This window comes from Amblyomma mixtum, chromosome 9, assembly GCF_055824585.1.
Source record: "Amblyomma mixtum isolate Tamu chromosome 9, ASM5582458v1, whole genome shotgun sequence".
Lineage (NCBI taxonomy): Eukaryota > Metazoa > Arthropoda > Arachnida > Ixodida > Ixodidae > Amblyomma > Amblyomma mixtum.
The window spans coordinates 70,114,617-70,138,615 of NC_143020.1; the positions used below are offsets into that span (position 1 = coordinate 70,114,617).

The 23,999-nt window shown below is 48.0% G+C and overlaps 2 protein-coding genes across 4 annotated transcripts in view; both read right to left on the reverse strand.

Moving 5' to 3' along the window:
* disp (RND transporter family member dispatched) overlaps nucleotides 1-23,999 on the reverse strand; it is a 326,749-nt gene that overhangs the window by 42,469 nt on the left and 260,281 nt on the right. The window lies entirely within an intron of this gene.
* Nucleotides 3,070-6,020, reverse strand: LOC149329602 (chromobox protein homolog 3-like). Its single transcript, XM_089560326.1, has one exon. The coding sequence runs from the start codon at nucleotides 5,674-5,676 to the stop codon at nucleotides 5,122-5,124; it is 555 nt and encodes a 184-aa protein (XP_089416452.1). The 5' UTR covers nucleotides 5,677-6,020; the 3' UTR covers nucleotides 3,070-5,121.

The following is a 23,999-nucleotide window of genomic DNA, read 5'->3' on the forward strand; positions in this document are numbered from 1 at the left end:
AAAACTTATGTAGCGACGCTTAATGTCTCTTTCAGTCTGAACGCACTTATACACTCACCAACACCGACCTAGAATCTTGTACCAACGTGACAAGATTTTCTTTTTCTCGTTCACCATACATACCTACGTTCAGCGTACACACAATCTTGTGCCATTGCCTAGCAAACCGAGTTACTACCAGAGCTTAGTCGGGTAGTAACTAGCTAAGGTGACTTGGATAGGCTCAGGTAACCTCGGTAAGTTTGGAGGAGTGTTGTTCCAGCTGCGTGAGCAGTTCCTAGGTACCAGTAACTTAAGTCGCATAATCCCTACGAGTGGCTGTGGCAGGAACAGCCACCTGCCTGTACAGAGGAGCATCTCTTGACCACTGTGCTCGTAGTGGTATGAGGACTCGCTGCCATCTGTGAATGCTAAGTAGAGAATGACCAATTCTGCATATGTGGGCATTAGCCCACTAAATATATCACGTTATACCCTTAAGGCGGAGCTTAAAGAGCCCCCTCCGATTGAAGAATGAACACCTGTTTTTGCTAGTCTACTCGGTTTAACTACATTGAATCCTTCCAATTTTTTCTCGTTAACGTGCAAGCATCCATGTAAAAGTGCTCTTAGGATATAATTATACAGCAAAACTTTGGCAACGTCTGAATATGCCAGCAAACAATGCTCTTCCATGCTTGCCGATTCTTCTTGGCCTAGTTCGCAGTGCTGTCGTAGTGTGGTGTTGATTTGTGAAAATCGCCAGTAGCATGAGCCATACGTAAGCCATGTCTTGTGGTGCTGGAAAGCTTGCAGACATCGAGGAATAATGGAGTACGAAGCAGCCTGCCACATCTGCTTCACAAAACTTAGTGCTCATGAAATATTCTTAAACTACAACTTAATCCAAATCCGTAAAATAATAAGTCACAAAACATAGTCGTTTAGAGTATGTGCCTTTTAGAGTCCCATTATTGTCATCACCCTGGCTAAGTCTACAGCAAGCTTGGTTGAGGCCTCCTCTCCTATGACCTCAAGCTAACCCTATCCTGTGCCAGCTACCACCTCCTTAGCCCCACAAACTTTTTTCACCTTCCCACCAGACACTCTGGAGGCTAATACTTGGATTTTTTTGCTAAAAGAGGCACTCCATTTGCCTAGTCCTTCCTTAGCGTCTCTGTTTTTCACCGCCAGTCTGGCGTGGTTTTCCTAAAGTATGAGCAACGAACTAATCCTCATTCCTATCAGGGGCCCAGTTAGCCCCTGACATGTTTGCCTTCCCTTGGAATCCACTCCCTTACCCCACTGGATCATCGATTATCTGCTCTCTACGCTGCATGCCCAGCCCATCTCCTCTTTATGATTTTAGCCGAGCCATCATTACCTCCGATTTGTTACCCAACCCTTTCTGCTCTTAACATCACCCCTATCATTTTCCTTTCCAGTAACTGCATTCTCTGATATGCAATTTACAACCTTTTTTGTTTACCTCAGAGTGCACTTCGAGTAAATGCAAAGGAAGGGAAAAGGAATAACTCTCATTCTGGCCCTGATGATCACATGGGAATCTTCAGCTAGAAGCCAGTCCTTACCTTGAAGTGAAAACATCAGCCAAAAAACTGCTCGATTCTAAACTCAAGCCGAAATGGGCTCTTTTCTCATGGAACAACTGTAGAAGGGCCAGTAAGGTCAGTGTGCTGGAAGGGTGGAATGAAATTCATGGAAGAAGTGTGGAACTTGAGCCAAGGGCACAGAGACTCATCTGTCATGCATGTTGTGATGATCGGTCGTAAAGTCATCCCTATTCTGTTTGGACCTTCACTTCTGTTTTATCTATTTTCTTTGCTGGCTGCATAAAATAAGGATATGGTAATGCAGTTGATATTTACAGGTATTTGAACAATAATACTGAGGTATCTCACATCACCACGAGTGACTAGGGTCACAGCACCAACAAGTGTAACCACTCACCGCTCGCTGTCAGCAGTGCATACGACATACCTCACACCAATACGGAGGTCTTAAATAATATGGTAAATTCAGTGTGTACCGTAAAATATTCTAAGTTCTTGCGGCTACCTTAGAATGGCATCTTTTACACCGGCTCAACACAATCAGCAAGAATAGCATAAGAGTGGCCGTGGTACAAGTTGTGAAAAACACTGGCACAGGCTTAGTCTATCCCTCTACTCCAGAGGTTTGTTGTACTTATAATAAAAAATCTTGATGTCAGAACCTGTGACTGCCTTCAACGAGCCTAATGTTCCTCTTTGAGATCTGTAAGTTACAAGCAACGACAGCCTAATGTGACACAATGCCTGTAAGCTGCACACTTGTGCCTGCGGCAACTGTACTGTCGCTAGTTTCATCGGAATATGCAGTTTAGATGGCACCTAAGCACATCCTGCCATCCTGCCTAAGTGCCATGGCCTTACCTTTGAAAGAAACCACATACAAGGTGTTGTCCCTTCATGAAATATGGTGCTTCAAGTGCTATGAACATCACGGTGACACTCATTGTAACAATGGAATGGACCATTCGTATGAACGTGAGCCAATGCACCAGAGGCTGTTTGCACGATTAGCAAGTACTAGCCCAGTGGGTTAAAACAAGTCGCCATTAAACAAACTTACCTTTAAAAGTGATTATTTGACAAATTTTTAGAAGCACTGGCTTGGTAAGTGCACCAACTCAATTAGATACCACAATGCATAAAAGCAATTCGGCCTGCAGAGTTGCCTCATACCAAGTCATAGCATTACCAATACCTCTCTCTGTACGACACACATAGGTTCTCTATGCATAGGTTGCACGGACAATACAGTGGCCGTCACGTTTTAGACCAGAAGCGTGGCTATAGAAGGTGCATTTTCCTAATCTGGTTATCGCCACCTGCTAACCTGCATTGTGGAAGCTAAACTCCGCACTCGTCATGGCTCTTGTGACATCCTGCACAACCCATCTATATGCAGGCCACCAACACAAGATTATGCACCCCAAAAACGGAAAGCGAGCAGCATCCTTTGTTGATGTCATGACAGGCACAGACAAATGCTGGGTTGTTTCTGAATAAACCACAGACGCGACACTTCCACAAACCACTCTTAGGATCACGTTTGTCCCTACTTTATATTCTTTAGCCGATCTCAAACAGATGCTACATGGCAATTCTTGACAATGCGTCAAGCCATACAACAAACAAACACGTGCATTGCATAAATCACTGGATGAAGGTAATGGCTCTGCTGAAAATGTGAAGAAAGCCATGTAGAGAAATTCTTATAGTAATGAACTCAAACAAGTGTTACATGTGGCACGTTTATAAAGGCATAAGGATTGGTCCTCAATGTAACCCTTGCACACCATGCAGGAACATAGCATTGAACCCAAAATGTTATCAGTAACTCAATGTTTGTAAGGGTACAAAAACATGTACACAGCATACGGTGGCTTCACCAGGTTCGAGTATTTCATTCTTTTCTTCATTTTCTAGTGTGTCTTGCAGTGGCATCAAGTCCGGACAGGATTAGTCTGACACACAGTACATTGGCAGTCGCTTCATCTATCGCAAATGAAAAAGTAAACACACTTCTCCTACCGATGGCCCAAGTTCAGTTCCCTCTAAAAATTTTAAGCAACGTAGTGTTCCTCTCATGTGTGCATGCTTATGCATACTGTGAGGGTTTCAACACACCCGAGCATCAGCACAAGTGTGCAAGTAAAGTTTCCCCTGGCTTACATCCCTAAACTTCCACCTTCGAGACCGCGTTACAGCCTACATTAGCTTCTGATTCACTATTCTTTCTAACTAGATGCTTTGTCCCTCAGGTTCAACCAGTGTCAGCAGGCACAACCAGACAGACAAAATCATGCTTAAACCCCGAGCTGTTTCTCTTTGACACAGTGCACGATAACGCACCAAAGGTCTGAAGTGCTGGAATCAAATAGTTTTTCAGTGCAGCTTTGCCTTGTTCAAGTGAGAGGAAATGCACAAAATTTTCATGTAGGTGACCAGACGCTCTCCTTTTGCGACTCGCCAAGCCCTTTCTTTCAAACAGTCAGCTCAAAATGCAATAACATCAGTTATTACCACGAAAAAAGTTAGCACGAAAACAAAGCGAGAGCTCCAGCAAAATCCTTTTGTAATGGAGAGGGTCCGCTGTAGAGAACGATGTCAACCAACAGCAGATGGTAATTTTTGTTGACCAAAGTTAAAGAAATTCAACAAACAAACAGCAACAAAGGCAGCCAACAGCCTGTTATGTAGCTGCCCACAGCTGGCATAGGCAACTTGACAGCTGACATGTCGAGGCAGGCCTCAAAATAACAAGAATGCAACAAACGCTTTTTTTTTTTACCCCCAACAAAATGCCGGTGAAAACTTTTAATTTCCTGTTTTGTACACGAATACAAACCCGGGAACCATCCTACTCATAGCAAATAATGTAAAGGAAAAAAAAAAAACTTTCGTCATCGTCATTACATGCTCAATGGGTCAACTTCCGAACGGACGAAAGCGCGACATTTTGCAACCTGATTTCATTAGTTTAATTTCTCGATGATCAACTTTGATGAAGGGAACATTGAGGTTTGCCTTTACGCTTCGACACACAAAAAGAAACAAAAGAAATAAAAGGCGGGAAAAAAGTTTAACAACGCCGGTAGTACAGTGCTTTGTGAGTGATTGCGTGGGAGCGACGAAAAATGGAAGCTGACGAAAGGCAAATGCCGCGTTACCTGCAGGAATGCCAGAAATGGGAGGGAAAAACTCGTCGCTAGGGACGGTTTCCACCGAACACGATCGGGGCATGGTGACAACTACCCAGAGAAGCACTTTACCCCGAACACTAGCACGCCGCGACAGAAGGACGCGGCGGCAAAACTGCTTCACACACGACGTCCTGCGTGCGCACGGTTACATTGATGTAGAAAAAAGAAATCAATAGAACAGCAAGGAAAGGCTTCGTCCAAACATGCAGAGAAAAAACGAGCAGCAAAATCGGAGTGTTCTTCGGGAGAGACGCCGACCCAACGCAGCTTGTCAACTGGCTGGCCTGGGTGGCGGCGGTTGGGGGAAATTAAAAAAAAAAAAAATGTCCGGCCGCGAAAAGTAAAAAGGAGGCGGTGGGGGTACTCGCTCGCTAAGCCTTGGTGGTTGTCTTCTCGGACTCTTCGTCGCGGCTTCCGCAAGTGTCCCAAGTGAGACGCTCCTCATAGAAGCGGATCACCACCTGCGGACAGCGAACGTTGGCCACACGCGCCGGCACTATGTCCGCTTCGTCACAGTCCTTCCACTTGATGAGGAACATGAGCTCCCCCGACGAATCGGTCGCCCCGATGATGCGATCCGGGTCCAGGCCCCGGTCGAAGCCACGTGGTTTAGCGTCACTGTCGGCTTTCTTCTTCTTGCGGTTGGGCGCGTCGCTGTCGTCTTTCATCTTGTGCGCGGGCTGCGACTCGGCCTTCTGCTTGCGCTTCTCCTCGAACTGCGAGATCAGGCCCGGGCAATCGAGGTTCTCCTCAGGCTCCCAGGTGTTTTCGCTGTCGCCGTAGCCTTTCCACTTGAGCAGGAACTCGACCTTGCCCTGTCGCACGCGCCGGTCGAGAATCTTCTCGACGATGAACTCCTCAGGCTCGGCAGGCGTCCCGTCCTTGTGAGTGCGTTTCTTGTCCGTCCTCTTGCCGGTCTGTTCCATGGGCACCAGCGAGAAATGGTAGCGCGCTGCACGCTGCCGCCGCTGCTACCGCCGTCTGGTTGCGCAGGTTTATGCACGAGAGAGGGGGGCAAACCACCACGATCCAAAAAATCACGTCACTCGCAGCCCTCGCGCGAAAAGCGACACAAACAAAGGGCACCGAGCAGCGCGCAAGACGCCGCGAAAAACAAAACAAAGGCGCGCACACTAGCACACGAATGCCGACCGTTTGACGATCTGCCTAGGCCTAAAGCCCAACGGCTTGTATTCGGATCGCCGTTTCGTGCGGCGGACGCTCTCCGTTGGATCGGGCTAGGCGCAGCCCGGACGAATCCGGTTTCGCGACGAGCGAATGGCGCGCTCGCTTCGCACTGCCCAACCTCCGCTGCGCCGCGGTTAAAACGGAGCCAGAGAGGGAGCAAAGCAGAGCTTTCCCTGCGAAAGTGACGTCAAACAACGTCACGAGAGCCGAGATCAAAGCAACCTTCACGCCGCTCGAATCGAACGCGCTCCACGGAAAGCAGTCTTTCGCGACGCCGAACATAGAGGCCGCCACAGTACTATGCCGGCGGAGGTTGTTGACTTACGACCTTTACCGCGGGCCGCTGAGAGCAATAGAAAAATTCGAGAACAAAAGAGAAGTTTAAAAAGTCCGGCCTCGAGGCAAGTGAGGAAAGATAACCACATAAGCGCTGAATGTAGCAGATCTGAACGCAGAAATGAAAGGAAAAGACGTATTGCGCGAAACAAACTTTTTTAAGCAGGCGATGTGTTTTATTTGCACTGGTGTTCCAGCCGGCCAGCAGTAATAGTTTCCACTCCACTGCGAACAAGTTTATACATAGGTTGCACGTGTCGTCACTTCCGCCCCCATCAAGCGCTTGCGGCCATGCTGCCGAACCATTCGGCCGTCCCCGCCCGTCCGCCCTGCGATGCCGGACCGCTCCTCGGCTTTCGAATGCGATGCCTACTCCGCAGAGGAGTGAACCGTTCAGTGAAGGCTACTGGTCTGAATTTATTCGATCGGCGCGTGTAGCTACGCAGACGAAGTGAAAATTATTGACGATACAGATCCGTACACGCTGCGACCGGGAGTCGACGCGACGATGGGCGTTGATGTGTTCCTCGAAGTGGCCCACGGGGGATATCGTGTACTCCTTCCAGCTTTGTGAAGTTGGAAGAAATGAAAGCCTTCGAATCAATGGGACCACACAATGATTTCTACAGCAGGTGGGTGAGAAGCCTGTCTGCGATGCGCAAGCAACGAGACGAAAAGCTCGGCCGCGGCACGCCGCTTTCTCTGCCGTCATTGCTCGCTGCGGTCGCAGCGATCCGAAAACGATTGCCTATTCCTGTAGCTAGGATGCAGCGACACGGGACCCAGTCTGGGTTTGTGTTTTCAGACAAATTAGATGGCGTCAATCAAAACAGCAACATTCAAGAGTGCAGCCACTGCTTCCCACGTTTTCGTTGAAAGGGGGTTTCTGCAGAAATGGTGCAAGGCGTGGTGTTCACAGCGGGCGACACAAAACGGCGAGCAGCGCAGAAGACGGCCAGTCCAACCCAAGCGATCTCGTGCAGAGCGGCGGCACTTCGTCTTTCAGCGACGCTTCGTCGTCGTTGGCGCTACGGCAGCGATCGGCCTAGGCGGTATCAGGCGCGCCCGTCGTGGTTCGCTACATCGTAAACATTAAGTTGACGACACAAGCCTCTTACCTGTCACAAAGTGCACTCCGAACACAATTAAATTTGGGTTGTCGGGGTCCAAATCATCGCGCTTAATGCGAGCCAGCCACAGCTCGCGCAGATTCCTACTGTGTCATGGAGCGCTCGCACTTGCATGCCTGCGATTATCTTGCGAATGCAGATGAAGTTCGTGTTAATCGGCTTCTTGTTTCGCCTGGAGCTGCCGCTACAGTCATAGCAGCCAAGGGTGGCACACAAAACCATACCGAATCTACGGATGGACGAGAACCGACACGTTGCGAGCTAACACAGGCAGCGGAAAGCTAGAGGCGGCCTGGCAGTGGTTCGGCAGCATGGCCGACTCGCGACCGACTGCCACCGGATGTGACGTCGGTGCAAGCTATGTATAGACGCTACTGCTGACGCCGCGCAAACTGCTGGTAGTTCTGGGGGATAAAGTACTCCGCGTTTATTTATTTTTTTTCTTGGGCCATGACGCTTGAGAACCAACTCCGTGGCCAGGCTGCGGCAAATAAACGCAAACACTTCAAATTTGAGACTCGAGAAACGCGGAAACCGCCAGCTTTCCAGCGGCGTTCAACGCCAGATCAATGCAGTATCGAGCGCGGCAACATCGAAAGTGGGTTTGCTAAATAAAATGTGGCGCGCTTATATTACTTTTCATCACGCAAGTTTTGTTTTCGGAAAAAAACGGTTGCATGGTTGTGCGTTATTTAACCACCACAAGGAATATATGCCACGACTGAAATGGTGCTACCATGGTGCGACACTTTTTATTAACAGCCTTTATTTTAGGCGTTCAATAGGTCCTGGGCCAAGGTGACGAGGGCGCGTTGCAGGTTCAGGTCCCGGGAGGCAAGCCAGATGGGCCACGGTGGGGGTGGCGGGAAAGGATAGGCGGGGGACTGGGAGGCTACGTGGCACTAAGGCAGCCCAGCAAACCACAAACCTCCCATAGATGTCCAGATTAAGTCTGAACGTCTGTGTACCAAAGCAAAATCTCTCAGACGTCTTATCTACCAACCTTTTTTCGTGGAAAAGCTGGAGACGTACCCACGACGTTATATCTGCCTTAAGGTAAGGTAAAATTAGAAAAAAAATAGTTTTTTTTTTATTTTGCAATTTGAGAAGTTCCACTCTTTCTACACATGTTCCATGATCGCACTTTCCTCAGAAAGCCATATTTCGGGCTAAAAAACGCTTTTTCCCAAACCAAGTAGTCAGCGGCCACGCCCCCTTTCCGGATACCCTCCGCGTTCATCGCCAATTTTTTCAACCAAAAAGTCCACCACCTGATTTGAAAGCTTGTCTGAAATCAGCTACATATAAAAAATTGTTTGCCAACAATTGTTCAGCTCTCTTTTTTAGCCAAGATAATCCTGAGACGCTGCGCACGTTTTTTCCACGTTTTTGCAACTTTCATGCAGCTGTGTACGAGTGCTTTCCCTGCCGATGAGTATTGTACTTTGTGCCGGTGTTGGTTGTTGTTCATAAGATGAGAGGCCTAGAGCAAGGAAGGCCTTCGGCAGGCGCAAATTTCACGGCAATCGTTACACTCATCGGGCAAAATCAAAAGGATGTCCACGCCTTAATAAGACGCCGAACGGCAAACGCGCCAGCTCCTTGACATCGAAGCTTTCAAGATTTTATGTGTGTTTCCAGGAAGAGGATGTGCTACAGAGCAGCAGCGAATATGCCTTAATGAACATGGACGGCATTTGTGCCGCAATTACACAGAGTTGTGTGTGTATACAGTGCGGTGGAAGGGTTGAGCTCACCGAAATTCTGACAAAGCGCGTGTTTGTTAGGCTTCAAAGCACTGGACGCTGTTATTTCATTTAATGATGGTAGCATCGCACGGGCCAACGTTTTGAAGGCGTGTGGATTGAACCCAGGGCGCAGCACTATCGAGTGGCTGAGGGAAGCTGACCACAAGCGTATGTACTTTGCGGACCGAGCAACACGACAGCTGACAAAAGAGGCCCGGCAAGCAAAATTACAAGCCCAAGCGCTAAAAATTGACTGCGACAGTGACTACGAAGTAGGGCGCTATTAAACCAACGACTATGAATGTGTTTGTTCGAATAAAAAATTGTTTTTCACATCTTTTTTCACTTTAGGCTCAATTATCTCAAAACAGTGTTTTTTCTTACAAAGGTACCATTAATTCCAATGTCTTTCAAGACAGACAGCTGATTTTCTTTTGCAACCATCTACATAAGTGTTGGCACCTACTGAACTAGAATTAAACAATTTCACTTAGTAGTTTTTCCGTTATGAATTTTCAAATGTGAAAAGAAAGCCGAAATTTATGTACTACAGTTAGAAATTTCATTAAAAACAAAGTTTTCAACACATTTCAATTATTCTAGTTCAGTAAAGAGAGCGCAAAATTTGGAACAAAATGATATATATATTACCAGGGTACACCTATTAGTTGGCGAGAAACTTGTACCTCAACATGGCCTAAAATGCATGGGAAGTATAGGGCTTACCCTGTGCCCTTAACCTAGACTCCTCGTAGATATTACTTGTCACGTCCTGGGTATGTGAGATATATAATTTAAGAATTCCATATTTTCAATCGTTAGATATTTCGTGGTGCCTTACTGCATTTAAAGTTGGAAATCGCTGTTGACTACAAATTGGAGGCATGACCAGCGCTGCCTGTGTTTTTGTGTTTTTTCCTGCACGCTTCACGGCGACATTATCCTACCTAGAAAGAAGAAAATTACGGGAAGTAGTGAAGACAAATCTGAATGCACACGCATCAGGTTTCTGACTCGACTGTACGCAGTTGGTTTGAAATGCCAGTCACTTTGGTCAGGATTCGCATTGTTATTTCATTACTATTCTTACATTCAATTTATACCCTATGCTATAGGGTGCATATGCTATCTCAACTACACTGAAAAGTGAGGACACTAAAAAACTTTTGTTATTTAGCAGCCAGGACTATATAATAACCATTTTTCTGATTAAGCATGTTTTATTCAACTTATCCAACTATTTAAAGTACAAAAATTGGTTCAGTTCAATTTTCGGGAGTTATTTTTTCTCAAAAATGTCCTAAATCTGCTAATCGCGCTAGCAATGATAACTAACTATTGGAATGTTGAACTGAGGAAAGCTTATGCATTTGTGTAGCTGAATGTGTGACCTCATATTTCTTGAGAATAAACTTCTTGAGTCCCACTTTTTATCATCATGTCAGCACTTGAATCATGTCCAGTGCAGGCCAAAAATTTCTCCAGTTAACCCTGTGCCAGCGGCGGCCCCGTTATCCCAGCAAACTTCCGAACCTGATCTGCCCACCTGCCCTGATCCTCTCTGCTGTGCTTGCATTCTCTCTGAATTCAGCCCGTTACCCTAATGATAATTGGTTATCTTGCCTTCATGCTACATGCGCTGCCCATATGCCTGTTCTGTGCCGCGGACAGGCGGCGGCAGGGAAAGCGCGGTTCCATAGCGCGGTGAATTGTCTACGCCGCCCATAGAGTTTCTATGACGCCGCCATCGAGTTGTAGTTCGTATCGTATTTTATCAATAATCGCGCAAACTGCGCATGGCGATTGAAGCTGTGAAAAAAGTAATATGCTACAATTTAAAAATTATTAACTTATTTTTCGTGCCACAGCAAGCCTGCTACTAAGTACAAAAAAGAGACGATACAAAATATGTGTCAGTTTCGCACATACGCACGAAGCTAGGTTCAGCCATGGTGGCAGTGGTAGAGCGCACGGCGTGTGCGATTTCTCATCGTGTTCCGTGGGAACGTTGTGTTTGAAGAACCTCGACACAGAATTAATTATTCGCTTATTATTGCTGGCGAGATTGTTCAACAGTTCTTTCCTTGATGGAGCTGAAGGAAGACAGTTTGCCTGCTTTTACTACTCGGCGAAGTGGACCCGTCAGTACGAATTCGGACTACAAGTCCCGACCAGACGGGCTTCTGTCAAACTATTGACTTCAAGGACTACAAGTCCCGAACGGGCTTCTGTCAAACCTTGACTTCAAGGACTTCAAGTCGTTTTCACCGGCTGGAATCGTGACCTTTCCTGGTGCGTACTCAGTCTAATTTTACTAATTGAAGTGTATTTTATGCTATTTTTGCGTTCGTAATGAAAAAATTCTAATGCATTTATCGGTACGTTATATTTTTACGCTCACTCGTTTGGCTGTTTTGCCAAACTCGCTGTGTATTGAAACAAAGGCTGGTGATGTATGCAACTGGCCTCTGTCCGAAATGTGGGCATGCGTTCGGATGGTGTGCCGAAGTGCGTGTGCAAGCACAGTCCGCTCAGCACGACTGCCTTTTAGTGCTGCAAGGGCAACCTTTGACGCTTCATAGACTTGCGTCGGTAAAAGTGGCGTAAATTACTGGGTTTGTTTGTTGTGGTTGCTGTGCTATTCTCTTGTCACCTGTAAAAGTGAACAATTATGCTTTCTTTTGCAGCAACCCTGACTTATTGGGCTCGGCAGAAGAGTATTGATGCCACCGCAGCTGTAAACCTGACGATTATGCTCAACGAGAAGATTCAGTGAAAGCGCCGAGCGCAATAAAATACTGACGCACTCGGAAGTCATCTGCAGTGTTTTGGGCTCCCGTGATGGCCATGTACTCGCTTACTCAACTGTATTTGAGCTAGCTGGAGTGCTTGGACGTCCCGACGACTCCATAAGGAAGTCTGTGGCTGGGATGCAGTAGGTCTCCGTTCCATCTGGAATTGTAACAGGTGTCAGCTGCATCTCGTATTGCAGCTGGTTCCAGTCGCAACTGGTTTAAGGAACAAATTTCCAGTTGCAACAACTGGAAATGTGTCCCTTAAAACAGTTGGACTGGAACCAGTTCGAAATTTTCACCTGGGTATTGATCTATGTATAGTCATATTCTCTTTATATAGACGTCTAGGCTACGTAGACTGGGCGTACTTGCATGTTCACAAATATCTGATAAATGTCGAGCGTGATGTCTGCAGTACGTACTTACAACGTGAACTGGACCCCAATTTTCATGTTGTAGGTACGTAGATTTTTCGTAAACGGTACTAAAATGGATGTCTAATGGAGGTGTCTAATGTCCAGCGTAAATATCTCGCTGATGTCTATGGTACGTTTTATGGTTTACTGAGAGTGTTCTATGTCTGCATATGTGTGTGGACAGTTTGGGCACTGAGGTGTGGAAGAGTGCCGGTACAATAAAGTTTGGCTGGTGTACGTAGGAGATTAAACTGTATTCGGCGAAGAATGCGAGCTTCACGGATCGATAAGGATGGGTGTGGTGGTAGTAAATCAGCTAAGTCTAATTTTTGCTGCGTGTAGTATTCGTCGACAGTGTGTCTGTAAGCCCTGACCGCCTGCTCCGTCGGCCATGGGCTCGTGCATGGGATCCCCGGCGCCCGGTGTACAGTTTCGCAGGCAAGCTGGTGAGCCAGCTCATTGCCGGGGATGCCCATGTGACCAGGGACCCACCGAAGGGTCACCGGTCGTGGGCTTAATGCTAAGAGGGCGGCATCTATAAGGCCGATCGGGTAGGGAAATTTAGGGAGAGCTCTTTCATGGAAGGCACGCAGAGCTGCCTGCGAGTCTGGGGGGCGGGGGGTAGGGTGGAAAAGTATGTGATGGCATCGGCGATCCCGTGTATTTCTAGGGCGAGCGTGGAGAGTGGGGAGGTGTATGGACCGGTTATGTCAGTGCTGGTTGTAGAGAGGCAAGGGTGGAGGAAGAAGGCTGCTGTGGAGCCCGCGGTTTCCGTGAGACAGGCGTCTGTGTAGGCCACCGCCGCAGCGTCCAAGGGCGGCTTGTGGTTGTATGCGTATGCCTGGCGGCGGCCTGCGTGTGTGTGGGCGGACATGTTGCGTGGAGTGGGTGCGAGGCGGAGGTTAGGGGGGTAGATCGGAGGCTGCGGTGGGTCTGGCAAAGAGATGGGTGCGTAGGGAGTCTGTGATAGTATCCACCGCCCAGCTGATGAACTAGACAGGCGAGTGATTTGTCTCTCTCGGTGCAGGTTAAGGAGGGATGGAAAGGGATGGAAAAGGCCTGTTCTGTACAGGGTGTCTGTAGAAGCCTGAGGGGGGAGCCCTAGTGTTGCTTTGTATAGTGTATTGAGGGCCCGGATTAGTTTGTCTTGTTGTGTACTTGTAAGGGGGCAGTAAGGGATATAGTATAAAAATTGGCAGTGGCTTAGCTCTGGTTAAGCCTGGATATACAAGCGAAAAGCTGCAGTTATGCTTTGTTTGACGTCATCGCTGTCGCAGTTCGCGCACAATACACTGGGAGCACCACGATAGCGGTGTAGATTTTGAGCCAACTCCCTCGCTACCACTTCTGGGTCTTCCTTTTCTTCCTTCCATGGCGAATGTCTGCGTCTCTTCTACGGCCGCCGCCGCCGCCGCTCACACGTGCGTTCTCGCAACGCCTTGCGAAAGAACCTTCTCTTGCGACGGCGGCGGAGACCGCGCAGCAGGGGCAAGGGGTAAACCTTAAAGGGCAACTGACCACCCCAGCTCAGCAGACACTCTCTACCTCTCTTTGAGCGAGCCTCCTCTCCTTCCATTCCCTCCTCGAAATTCTTCTCTCCCGCTCCTCGTCGAGTAGGCTCGGCAAGGCAAAATCACCCCTTCGTTCTCCGGTGTAAGCCGGAGGCGTGGTGTCTGTGGAGTGCGTCACAGGGCGACGTCATGGCCCCGCCTTCAATAGAATTCTTTTCTTGGTTTTTGCATTTTCTCCGCACACTGAGCGATCGAGAGGCGCGATCGGCTCGACCACCTAGACTTGTTAGCGAGCGCATCCTTTCATACATCTGTTTGTCATTCCCAGTTAACGAGCCACCTTTTCATTTTCTTTTAGGCCTCCCCACCGTTTCACGAGCGGAGGGGCGGAAGTCGGTTGTGTTCGAAACACACGGCGAAGCGCGGACCCGGCAACCGCCCGTTTGCTTTTCTCCATGCGTGTTTGTGTTCTGTGTGTTTGTGTCTTTTCTCCGCTCCAAAGCATATGTCATTCATTGGAGTCAAGGCGTACGCAAGATGCACGAAAGATAAGCGGTTTGTGTGCGGAGCGGTGAAGTGGGCGAGCGAGGGAAAGGCTCTGCTGCACTACTAATTAAAACCTTGTTTTGGGGGGCTCGCATAGAAGAAAAGAAACTGAGAAGGGAGCGTGCACGCAGAGCGTCTCGTGACGTGATCACGGCGGGGGGGGACGGGGGGGGGGCGAACCAACTCCCTCAGTTTTACTATTTTTTTTTACTTTTTATGGCTAGGGTTCAAGGCTGTCGCCGCACGCTCCCTCCGCAGTTTTTTTTTTTTGTTCCTTCATGCGGGTTTGTAGGCATGAGCCAGAACAGAAGGCGCTGCGGAAAGCCTTGTGCAGACGACGCGACGCCAAGGCTACGCCCAACCTTCTCCCGTCAGTCAGAACGATGCACCAATGGAGTGCCTTTAGCGAAAGTATCCCCCCTTGACGTCAGCGGGGTGCAGAGTAGTGGGCCGGGCCCGTTTTTGAAGGAAGGAAAGAACGAACGGGCTTTGATTTGAATTTTCGCAGCTTTTCGGGGCGCGCATGGCTCTAGTATTTTGCAGAGGTTATCTTCGATGCCTCATCTATGCAGTGGGCTTGTTTTTCAAAAATGTCCGGACCCTGGTCAGTGGCCCTTTAACAAAACTTCGTGCTGGGCTAGTTGGTGGGACATAGTTGAAACTTGGTTCAGCGCGAAAGACGAACACAAAGAAAGGAAACGACACACATGGAGCGCTACTAACAACTGATTTATTGATATATGCAAGAAACACATTTATAGACTTCACACGCATGCGCACAATCGGGCGGCTCCAGGCAACTTTAACAGTTTTTAGATGGCTCACACTTATCTAAGCTCACATTATGTCACTGAAGAAAGCGCGGGAACCAGATAAGGAAGATAACTCTGAACATGAAAATGACAAAAGGAAAAAATATGGAAGTGATATGACCAAAACATTTCGAGAATCGACAGACGAAAAAAGACACGGGCCAGGAAGTTACAAAACGTTATATGACGTTGTCCAAAAACATACGCTCAGCTGAGTACAAACTTATTGAAGGGTCGCTGATGCACAGGCTAGACTTTTTATAAATATGAAAGGCCTCCAAAATGACTCTTGATGTTGTTCTTTTACTCCTGCCTAAAACCTTTGCTTCTTTGAACCGTGGCGCGCAGCTGCACACCATTACGTGCGAAACAAGATTCGCAAGCTTAACTTGATTTATCAAATTTTGAGCATGCTCCCTTAAACGCCTCTTTTATGTCCGCCGCCGCCGCACGGGCGTTATCGCACGCCTTGCGATAACACGATGAGAACGCGATAAGAATGTTTTGGTCATATCCCTTCCATATTTTTTCCTTTTGTCATTTTCATGTTCAGAGTTATCTTCCTTATCTGGTTCCCGCGCTTTCTTCAGTGACATAATGTGAGCTTAGATAAGTGTGAGCCATCTAAAAACTGTTAAAGTTGCCTGGAGCTGCCCGATTGTGCGCATGCGTGTGAAGACTATAAATGTGTTTCTTGCATATATCAATAAATCAGTTGTTAGTAGCGCTCCGTGTGTGTCGTTTCCTTTCTTTGTGTTCGTCTTTCGCGCTGAACCAAGTTTCAAAGGGGTAAACCGGTGGCGAGGAGAAGTGGCGATGGAGCGCGCGCCGCGGCGCGCGGCCTCTTTTATGTCTGCCGCCGCCGCTCGGGCGTTATCGCACGCCTTGCGATAACGCGATGAGAACGCGATAAGAACCGCTAGCAGCGGCGAAGGGTAAACAGGTGGCGAGGAGGAGAACGGAGGGGGTGGCGAGGAGGATTAAGGGCGCGCCGAAGCGCGGTGTTGACGAGCCTAGTGAAGCTTTTCGCTTCAAAATTTGTTCAGGGCCAGCGCTTGAGCAAGGCGGCTGGCATGTGTCTCGGAGAGGCCGGCACGTGAGGTGAAAGTGTTGGAGGTCAGTCCAACCCGGAACTATACCACAGGCTTTACCCCGGTACATACCCGACAAATATATGCAAGGTCTGCAACGCCAATGTAGCCACTTTAACTCACATGCTCTGGGACTGCAACAAAAACCTTCACGGTGCTAATTCCGGAACCCTCCCGCCGCGGTTGGCCGCTGCCTTGCGCAGCCCCAGCCTCGGGGACCAACTCTGGGCCGTCCAGCAGGCCCGCGAGGCGACGGCGAGGCAGCGCCTCGACGTCTCCACGTGGGAGACCTAAGGCCCCGTCGGCGAAAGCTCTGCAGGACTATGAATAAAGTTGTTACCAACCAACCAAAGTGGCATACCCAGGATGCGACAAGAGTCGACACGGGGGATGCGTTGTCCGGCTAGGGTGAGGGAGATGGAGGGGCTCATCGTACGTTGATATCTACTGCGAGTTATGAGTACAAGTTCAGATTTCTCCGGAGCGGGTTGCAGGCCCGCTTGGGAGAGGTGTAAGGAAATGGTGTTAAGTGCCTGTTGGAGTGTAGTTTGGACCTCTCCCGGTGAGCCAGTGGTGACCCACAAGGTGAGATCGTCTGCATAGAAGAGGAACTGAAGGTCGGGAATATCGGCTAGGGCCCGGGCGAGCAGGACCATGCCTAGGTTAAATAGAATGGGAGAGAGGACGGCACCCTGTGGAGTGCCACGAGTGAGGGGAATGGGGTGAGAAAGTTTGTCGAGATAGCGGATACGAGCGGAGCGCTGGGAGAGGAAAGCTCTTATGTAGTTGTACATGTTGTGTCCGCATTGCGTGTCAGCTAGTATGGTGAGGATGTGGTCGTGTGATATGTAGTCGAAAGCCTTGCGTATGTCAACTCTTACTAAGTCTCTGACCTGCGCAGCGTCTGGAGCATTTATGTTAAAGAAGGTGTGTTGAAGGAGAAGGAAAAGGTCTTGGGTGGATAGTGCTCGGCGAAAGCCAATGAGGGTGGGGGGGATACAGACTACAGAACTATTAAAGTCTGAGAACGACGGACCAAATGACGGAATCGTTAAATAGACGGTCGGTTATCAGATGCGGCGTTTTGGTTCGTCATTTGGCTTTTTGGGAAACAAACACAGCGGAATGTCGTCAATTCGTCAATCCGGTCGTAGTAGTGTCAAAAGTTCTTTTTTTTTGGCTAAAATTTCGAATACTAACGCAACGTGTTGCTCGTTCTTCTTTGTTCTATGGCAGTGTTCTTTGTTCAATTATATCGCCGGCAGCCCGCGGCCTTCCCCCTTTTGCTTGCTACGCGAGACGCGACTACAGCGGCCACAGCCGCGGCAGTTTCAACGATGTTCGCAGTTCTTTTCAATATATTAGGCTCCTCATCTCGAAAGCTCGATGTAACCTTTAAAGTGAGCGCTGTCGAGAGCAACGGCCAATCTTAGACCGACGTCTAAGGTGCTCTAGTAATATTCGTTGTGGGGCTAGTTGGTTCATACTCAGATTTCTTTTATGCGCACAGATAGACGACAAAATAAGACAAGGTAGACAGGACGGAGCGCAAACGTGCTATCGCTTTGATGTGTCTTGAGTCATCTCTAAGAAAGTCCTGCTGTCACATGGCGCAGGAAAGCTTTCACGATCAGGTCGCGAAGCTAAAACAGGCAGGCTTTCCACAGATAGTAGTGAGTTCAGTTGCTGAAGCTCTTCTCAAGAAGATCAAACAAGAAAGGAATAGGAACCAGAAAATAGTTGAAGTTGCAAAAAAGAAAGTGAAACTTGTGGTCATCCCATATCAGCATAAAGTGGCTCATAACCTCAAGCGCGTGGCTAACAAGTTTAAGGTGCCCGTGGTTTTCTCGGCCCCAAGGAAACTCTCTTCACTGTGTCGCCTAGTTTCGCAAGATGGTAGCCGCAATTCAGATTGCAAAATGAAACATGTTAATAAGGTTGTGAAGTGTGAAAAAGGGGTAGTGTACAAAATTCCGTTGAAGTGTGGGAAGGTGTACATTGGGCAGTCGGGCCGATGTGTTAATGAGCGGTGAAGGGAACACAATTTGTCTTTGAAAAACGGTACCGGTTCGCACCTGCCGGCGCACATCAGTGAGTGTGGAAAAGATAACGACGAAAAAAGGAAAGCAGGAAAACTGTGTGATGCAACGCTCCAAGGCACCAGCATCTTGTGCAGGAGCACTGACACGCTTCCGCGAGAATTGGCTGAGGCCTACCATATAAGGAAAAGCGGTAGTTCATGTGTCAGCGCACCATCTGTGACAATATATGATAAAGATTTTGCCTTTTTAGATAAATTACATAAGAGGTGAGTCACCTGTGCCCTTCCTATGTGCTTTTCCCGGGTGTTGGCTTGCACGTGGCACTGATGATTATCAATTCTTTTTTGGTATAAATGTCATGTACTTTTTCCGGAATAAAATAGTTGAAAGTTTGCGCTCCGTCCTGTCTACCTTGTCTTATTGTGTCGTCTATCTGTGCGCATAAAAGAAATCTGAGTCTAAGGTGCATTTGCTAGTACCGCCGCCACCGAATTGTTTTGTTTCTGGGCGAAAGGTTCTTAGAACTAATAAACGGTTTCCTTTGGAACCTTTGTGCCGTTTTCCTGCCCGACCGACTCTCATCACCAGACGTGACAATATTCAACGTGCCTATAAATTATTTAGATTTATTTTTGCATTCTTAAAATTAAGCCTGTCAGCTAGGGCTTACGTGCGTGTCTTCAAGGTGAAGAGGGATGAAAGTACACGTTTTGTATGTGAAGGCGATAAACTTTTTTTAGTTACTTTTTAGGGTCGACAACTGGGAATGTCAAATGTCTTTTAAAGGAGTGACACCGAAAAAAAAAAAAACGACCCGCCGCGGTGGCTCAGTGGTTACGGCGCTCGGCTGCTATCCCGGAAGACGCGGGTTCGATCCCGGCCGCGGCGGTTGAATTTCTTTGGAGGAGAAAATCCAGAGGCCCGTGTACTGTGCGATGTCAGTGCACGTCAAAGAACCCCAGGTGGTCGAAATTTCCGGAGCCCTCCACTACGGCGTCTCTCATAGCCTCAGTCGCTTTGGGACGTTAAACCCCAATAAACCAAACTAAACCAAACCAAAAAAAAAAACGCCGGCGCTAATGGGAAATTAGTCCCAAGGCGTATTGTGCCATAACGTCTCCTCAGCCGATCTCTACCTGGGCGTAGGTAGTTTCTTCGGGCAGAGACTGATTGAGGAGAAAATTTACAGGAAACTACATATACAGTTAGATTTGGCCTACGCAATACACTCCAGAATGCGTGTGGTGCGGAGAGATAGCCACCCTCTACCACTCCACATGGGGCTGTCGGGCGAGCCCGATAGAGCCCAAAGTTACAAACCCATCAGTCGAGCAGTGGGAGGAGCTTCTGTCCAGCTCCGACCCGCAAGATCAGCTTGCGCTGGTTGAGCGGGCCGAGGAGGCAGCAAGAACCAATGGGATCCTGTATCCAGGAACACCACCTGCTGCTCAAGACCCCAACTCCTAAACCCCGTCCCATTTTGCGGAATAAGAGGCGAAAGCGTGCGTGCGTGCGTGCGTGCGTGCGTGTGTGTGTCTGTGTGTGTGTCTGTGTGCGTGCGTGTGTGTGTGTGTGTGTGTGTGTGTGTGTGTGTGTGTGTGTGTGTGTGTGTGTGTGTGTGTGTGTGTGTGTGTGTGTGTGTGTGTGTGTGTGTGTGCGTGTGTGTGTGTGTGTGTGTGTGTGTCATTGAGAGCGTTCGACCTCGACGCAGTTCGCGCACTGAGAAACGAAAGGGAGACGCGCCACCGAACGCTGATTCCACAAACGCTGTATCCACAGACGTCAGAGTGAAGCACTCGGTTCAAATACCTGTCACAAGCTAGCTTCCAACCTAAGAAACATATGGAGCGAGAAACCGTATGACACCACCTGCAACGGTGTACGACGAACGATTGCGTCACAATTTTTATTGCGAAAGCAATACTAGTTGCACTTTCAGCCCCTCGCGTAGCGAGGCCGGTAGCTACCATATTAGCATATTGTACCGGATTGGATTGCATTGGATTGGATTGTATAACAGATGCATCACCACAAGTCTAACCACAAGCACCACCACCAGCTGAACCATGGCGTAGCTACGGATATTGCTTTCGCAATTACCGGGCTTAACCAAGCTAAGCCACAGCCATTTTTTTAATACAAAAATTGGTTTATGAGGGCAGGAAAGAGCGTAGTGACTGTCTCATATTTCGGTGGACACGTCAACCGCGCCTTCAGGGAAGATGTAAAGTCTGGGAATGCATACAGTTGAATGGCCGTCGGTTCAAATCCCTGTCACTAGCTACTCTACAATTTAACTATGTAAGATATACATGCAAAGAGAAATGGTATGACACAACCCGGAACGCTGTATGACAAACGGTTGTTCAACTTTTTTATACGTATGCAGTCGGGAATGCCGGCAAAGCATTGAGGTTAGCAAGAGGGGCATATATAAGATGAATCAAATTTATATCCACGTCTGAAACTGCGGCGCTCCGCTTGCTGTGTGCGTCCTACGGCCTCTTGATGACGTCACCCTATTTTTCTTGTACCATCTGCGAGTACGCAACTAACATACGCCACCAGCATTTCTCGTAATGGGGCTAGTAAACCTTTCGCCTTAATATTTCGGTGCACAAAAGTGCTGGCGATACAGAGAGGTTCTCCAATGAAGAACAGTGAGACAGAGAGAGAGAGAGAAATGGACGGAGAGGCAGGGAGGTTAACCAGGTGATGCCCAGTTGGCTACATTGGGGAGGGGAACAAGGGGGAAAAAAGGAAAAAGAGCAGCAAGGAAATGAGTTTTTCAAGTGTCCATCGACCACTATGTCAAGGGGACAGAGGGCGCGCACTCAGAACAGTGAAAGTGTTGGATTCCTCCGCTCTGGGTTATAATTAAATAAAGTTATGACGATCTACAATCTGCGAACAGAGTTGGACTTACACATAAGGTCAGCAAAGAAATACCTTCGCCAGAAATGGTGGCTTGCTTAGTTGTTTTTTTTTTTACAAAGAAATTTGGTCGTTCGGGGGGAGATGGGGAAGGAAATAATACAACTGCAGAAATTATAACAAGACTACTGATGTCGACCGGCACTCCTCGAAGTCACCACTTTCCAACAATCATTTCTTGAATACAGTAATGAGGCATAGTGCATATTCCCACCCTACCCCTATCCTTTCTCCTATCGCTCCCCCCCCCCATTTCCTTCCCTCCCCCTGTCCTTTTATTCCCTCTAGCCTCAGTTCGGGTGCTTCAGGTTTCGATGGCAGATGCAGCGGCTGGCAACATCTTTTCCTTTCATTGTTATTTTTATTAACAGACAGCCACTAACAAGGCGCCCGTAACAACAGACTAGTAACCAGGTCGCATGTAGCAATTGCGAAACAGCCGCTGTCTACAGCTTTACCGAAGGCGGGTAATTAATATCGACGTATCAAGGTCAAAGAAGAGATAACAGGGTAGTATCCAAAGAGAGAAAAAAAAAGCAAAATGAGGGATCAACCGACGTTAGAGCTGCGTAGAATGGCCAGAGATGAAAAGAGAAACGTTTCTATGACAGGTGCTTGCTCAACGAATCGCGAATGTGCTTGAATACGGGACGCTACGTAAAAAATTGAATTATCGATCCCGTAATATAAGAAGACTTTAATTGCGTCAGCAGTTAAAGGGACACTGAGAACGACATCATGCTATTATTGTATGAGCAAACATTGATTATGTGGCTATTTCAGGCTCTGTTGGTGTTCGTACGGCAGCAAAATACACACTTATCGGCGAGAAAATTGGATTTGAAAATGTTCTCACCAGGCGATTGAAACTCATGACGTCATCGCCGAAAAGGGCGGATTGACACCGGTTTTCAACTGAATGACGGGCTAGCGTAGCCTCTAAGATCGGTGACATGACTATTAATTTCTTAAAGTGTAATTAAATGATTATAAGGTTCGTTTGCGCAGTCACATTGTCTCTTAGCTATGCACGGTTAGCCACAGCCGCTAGAAAATGTAGAAAGAAATGGAACGGAACAGAAGACTGGAAAGGTGTCAAATAGGAAAGTGAAAGACAAAGAGAAGGACTGGAAAAGGTGGAGAAAAAAAGATGCCCAGGCTTAGCTTGGTTAAGCCAAGAATGCGTTGCACATTGCGCGGTCTTTTTGCGCGAGGTATTGCTTGGCGGCACTCGATTTTCTCAGCACCTTTTCCTCGGTGACGTATGGATGGATGGATAGGAGCGCCCTTTTTTTTTCCTTTTCTTTCTTTTCTTTCTTTATTTTTTTTCCTTTTTTTTCCTGTTTACTGTGTTTGCAATTCTCACCAAGAATCGCTATCATCTTTGCCTACGGTTTTTCCTCCGGCTGTCGTGACGTCACGTCACGTGGTTTGGTGGCTGCCCGGCCGCGCCCAAGGGCTGAACTGAGTGATTGCAATATGCAACGCATAAAAGAAGAAGAAAAGGTGACTCCCGATTTTCTCCGGTCGAGCCAACCCTGAGTGTGGTCTTGGTTCTAGGCCTCCGAGTTGGGTCTTTCACACAACTCGCACTATAGCTCTTTAAAGGGCAACTGCAGCACTTTTTTTGAGAATTTCGCGATATTCAAGGATTCAAATCAATATAGGCTGCAGGTAAAGCATGCCAAGTGTTTTTGCACTAGCATTTAATATAGTGACGTAATCGACGATTAAATTTTTCGCTTCTCCTCAATGCACCGGAAAAGTGCAAGGAAACTCAGCGTGACGTCACGGAAGGTATGATTTCAAATTACCGCTGTCGTCAGCCACATCATGCCCTGTTGCTTTAGACGCTGCCAAACAACTCTCGGCAGGGTTCGCCTTAGGTGGCGTTTTTTTTTCCTTCAAGGCAGGCGTTTGTGCGTCAGAAATGTACTGATACTTTCGATGACGTCATCATGCGCCCCTCACTTGGCCTTGTGCGCTGCGGAGAAGCTTGAAGGGCGTCCAGATTTTCATCGGCGATTACTTCACTGTTTCAAGTGCTAGCCCAAAAAGACTTCGCATGCTTTACCTGCACGTTTCACACATGCGACCCTCTTAAGCTCGTTGATTTCTAAAACCTATTAGCGCCATCCTTTATATAAAAGGAACTGCCCTAGATGGCAGCTTACTCCCCTTTTCACTCCTTTCGTGTTTAGAGCGTGTACCAGTGCAAAATGGACCAAATGCTAACTGCTGCTGATTTTCCACATATCGACTTCTCAATATTCAGCGGCGCTAACGAACTTTGGATGCTGGCTTTTGAACGTCGGTACACTAATCCAGCATAATGTGAAAGTAATCTTTTTTTTTTCTCTGCTTCCTTCATAATTCACCACAATTATTTGCTTCCTTCGTCGAAGGCCGAGCACTCCACTACGATCCCCTTTTTCCCGGACACAGCCATACGCCACGCACGCCGAGACGTGGGCCGGGGAGCAGCCCACACGTGTTCGAGACCCCGTGGTGTCGCAATAATCATCTGCAAACCGACAGATACCTCTGCGGGGATCATCCCGCTCAGTCGGTCACCTCCCTCATATTTTCGTTCCAGCCTGGCACAATTCATTAACGGAACTGGCTTCGATCAACAACGACTGTGCTCATTAGTGACTCTACTGATTTAATTACGCGTTAAAACGAACACGTTATTGTTGT

Coding starts and splice junctions, on each gene's coding strand:
- LOC149329602 (XM_089560326.1), bottom strand. CDS start 5,676: ATGGAACAGACCGGCAAGAGGACGGACAAGAAACGCACTCACAAGGAC.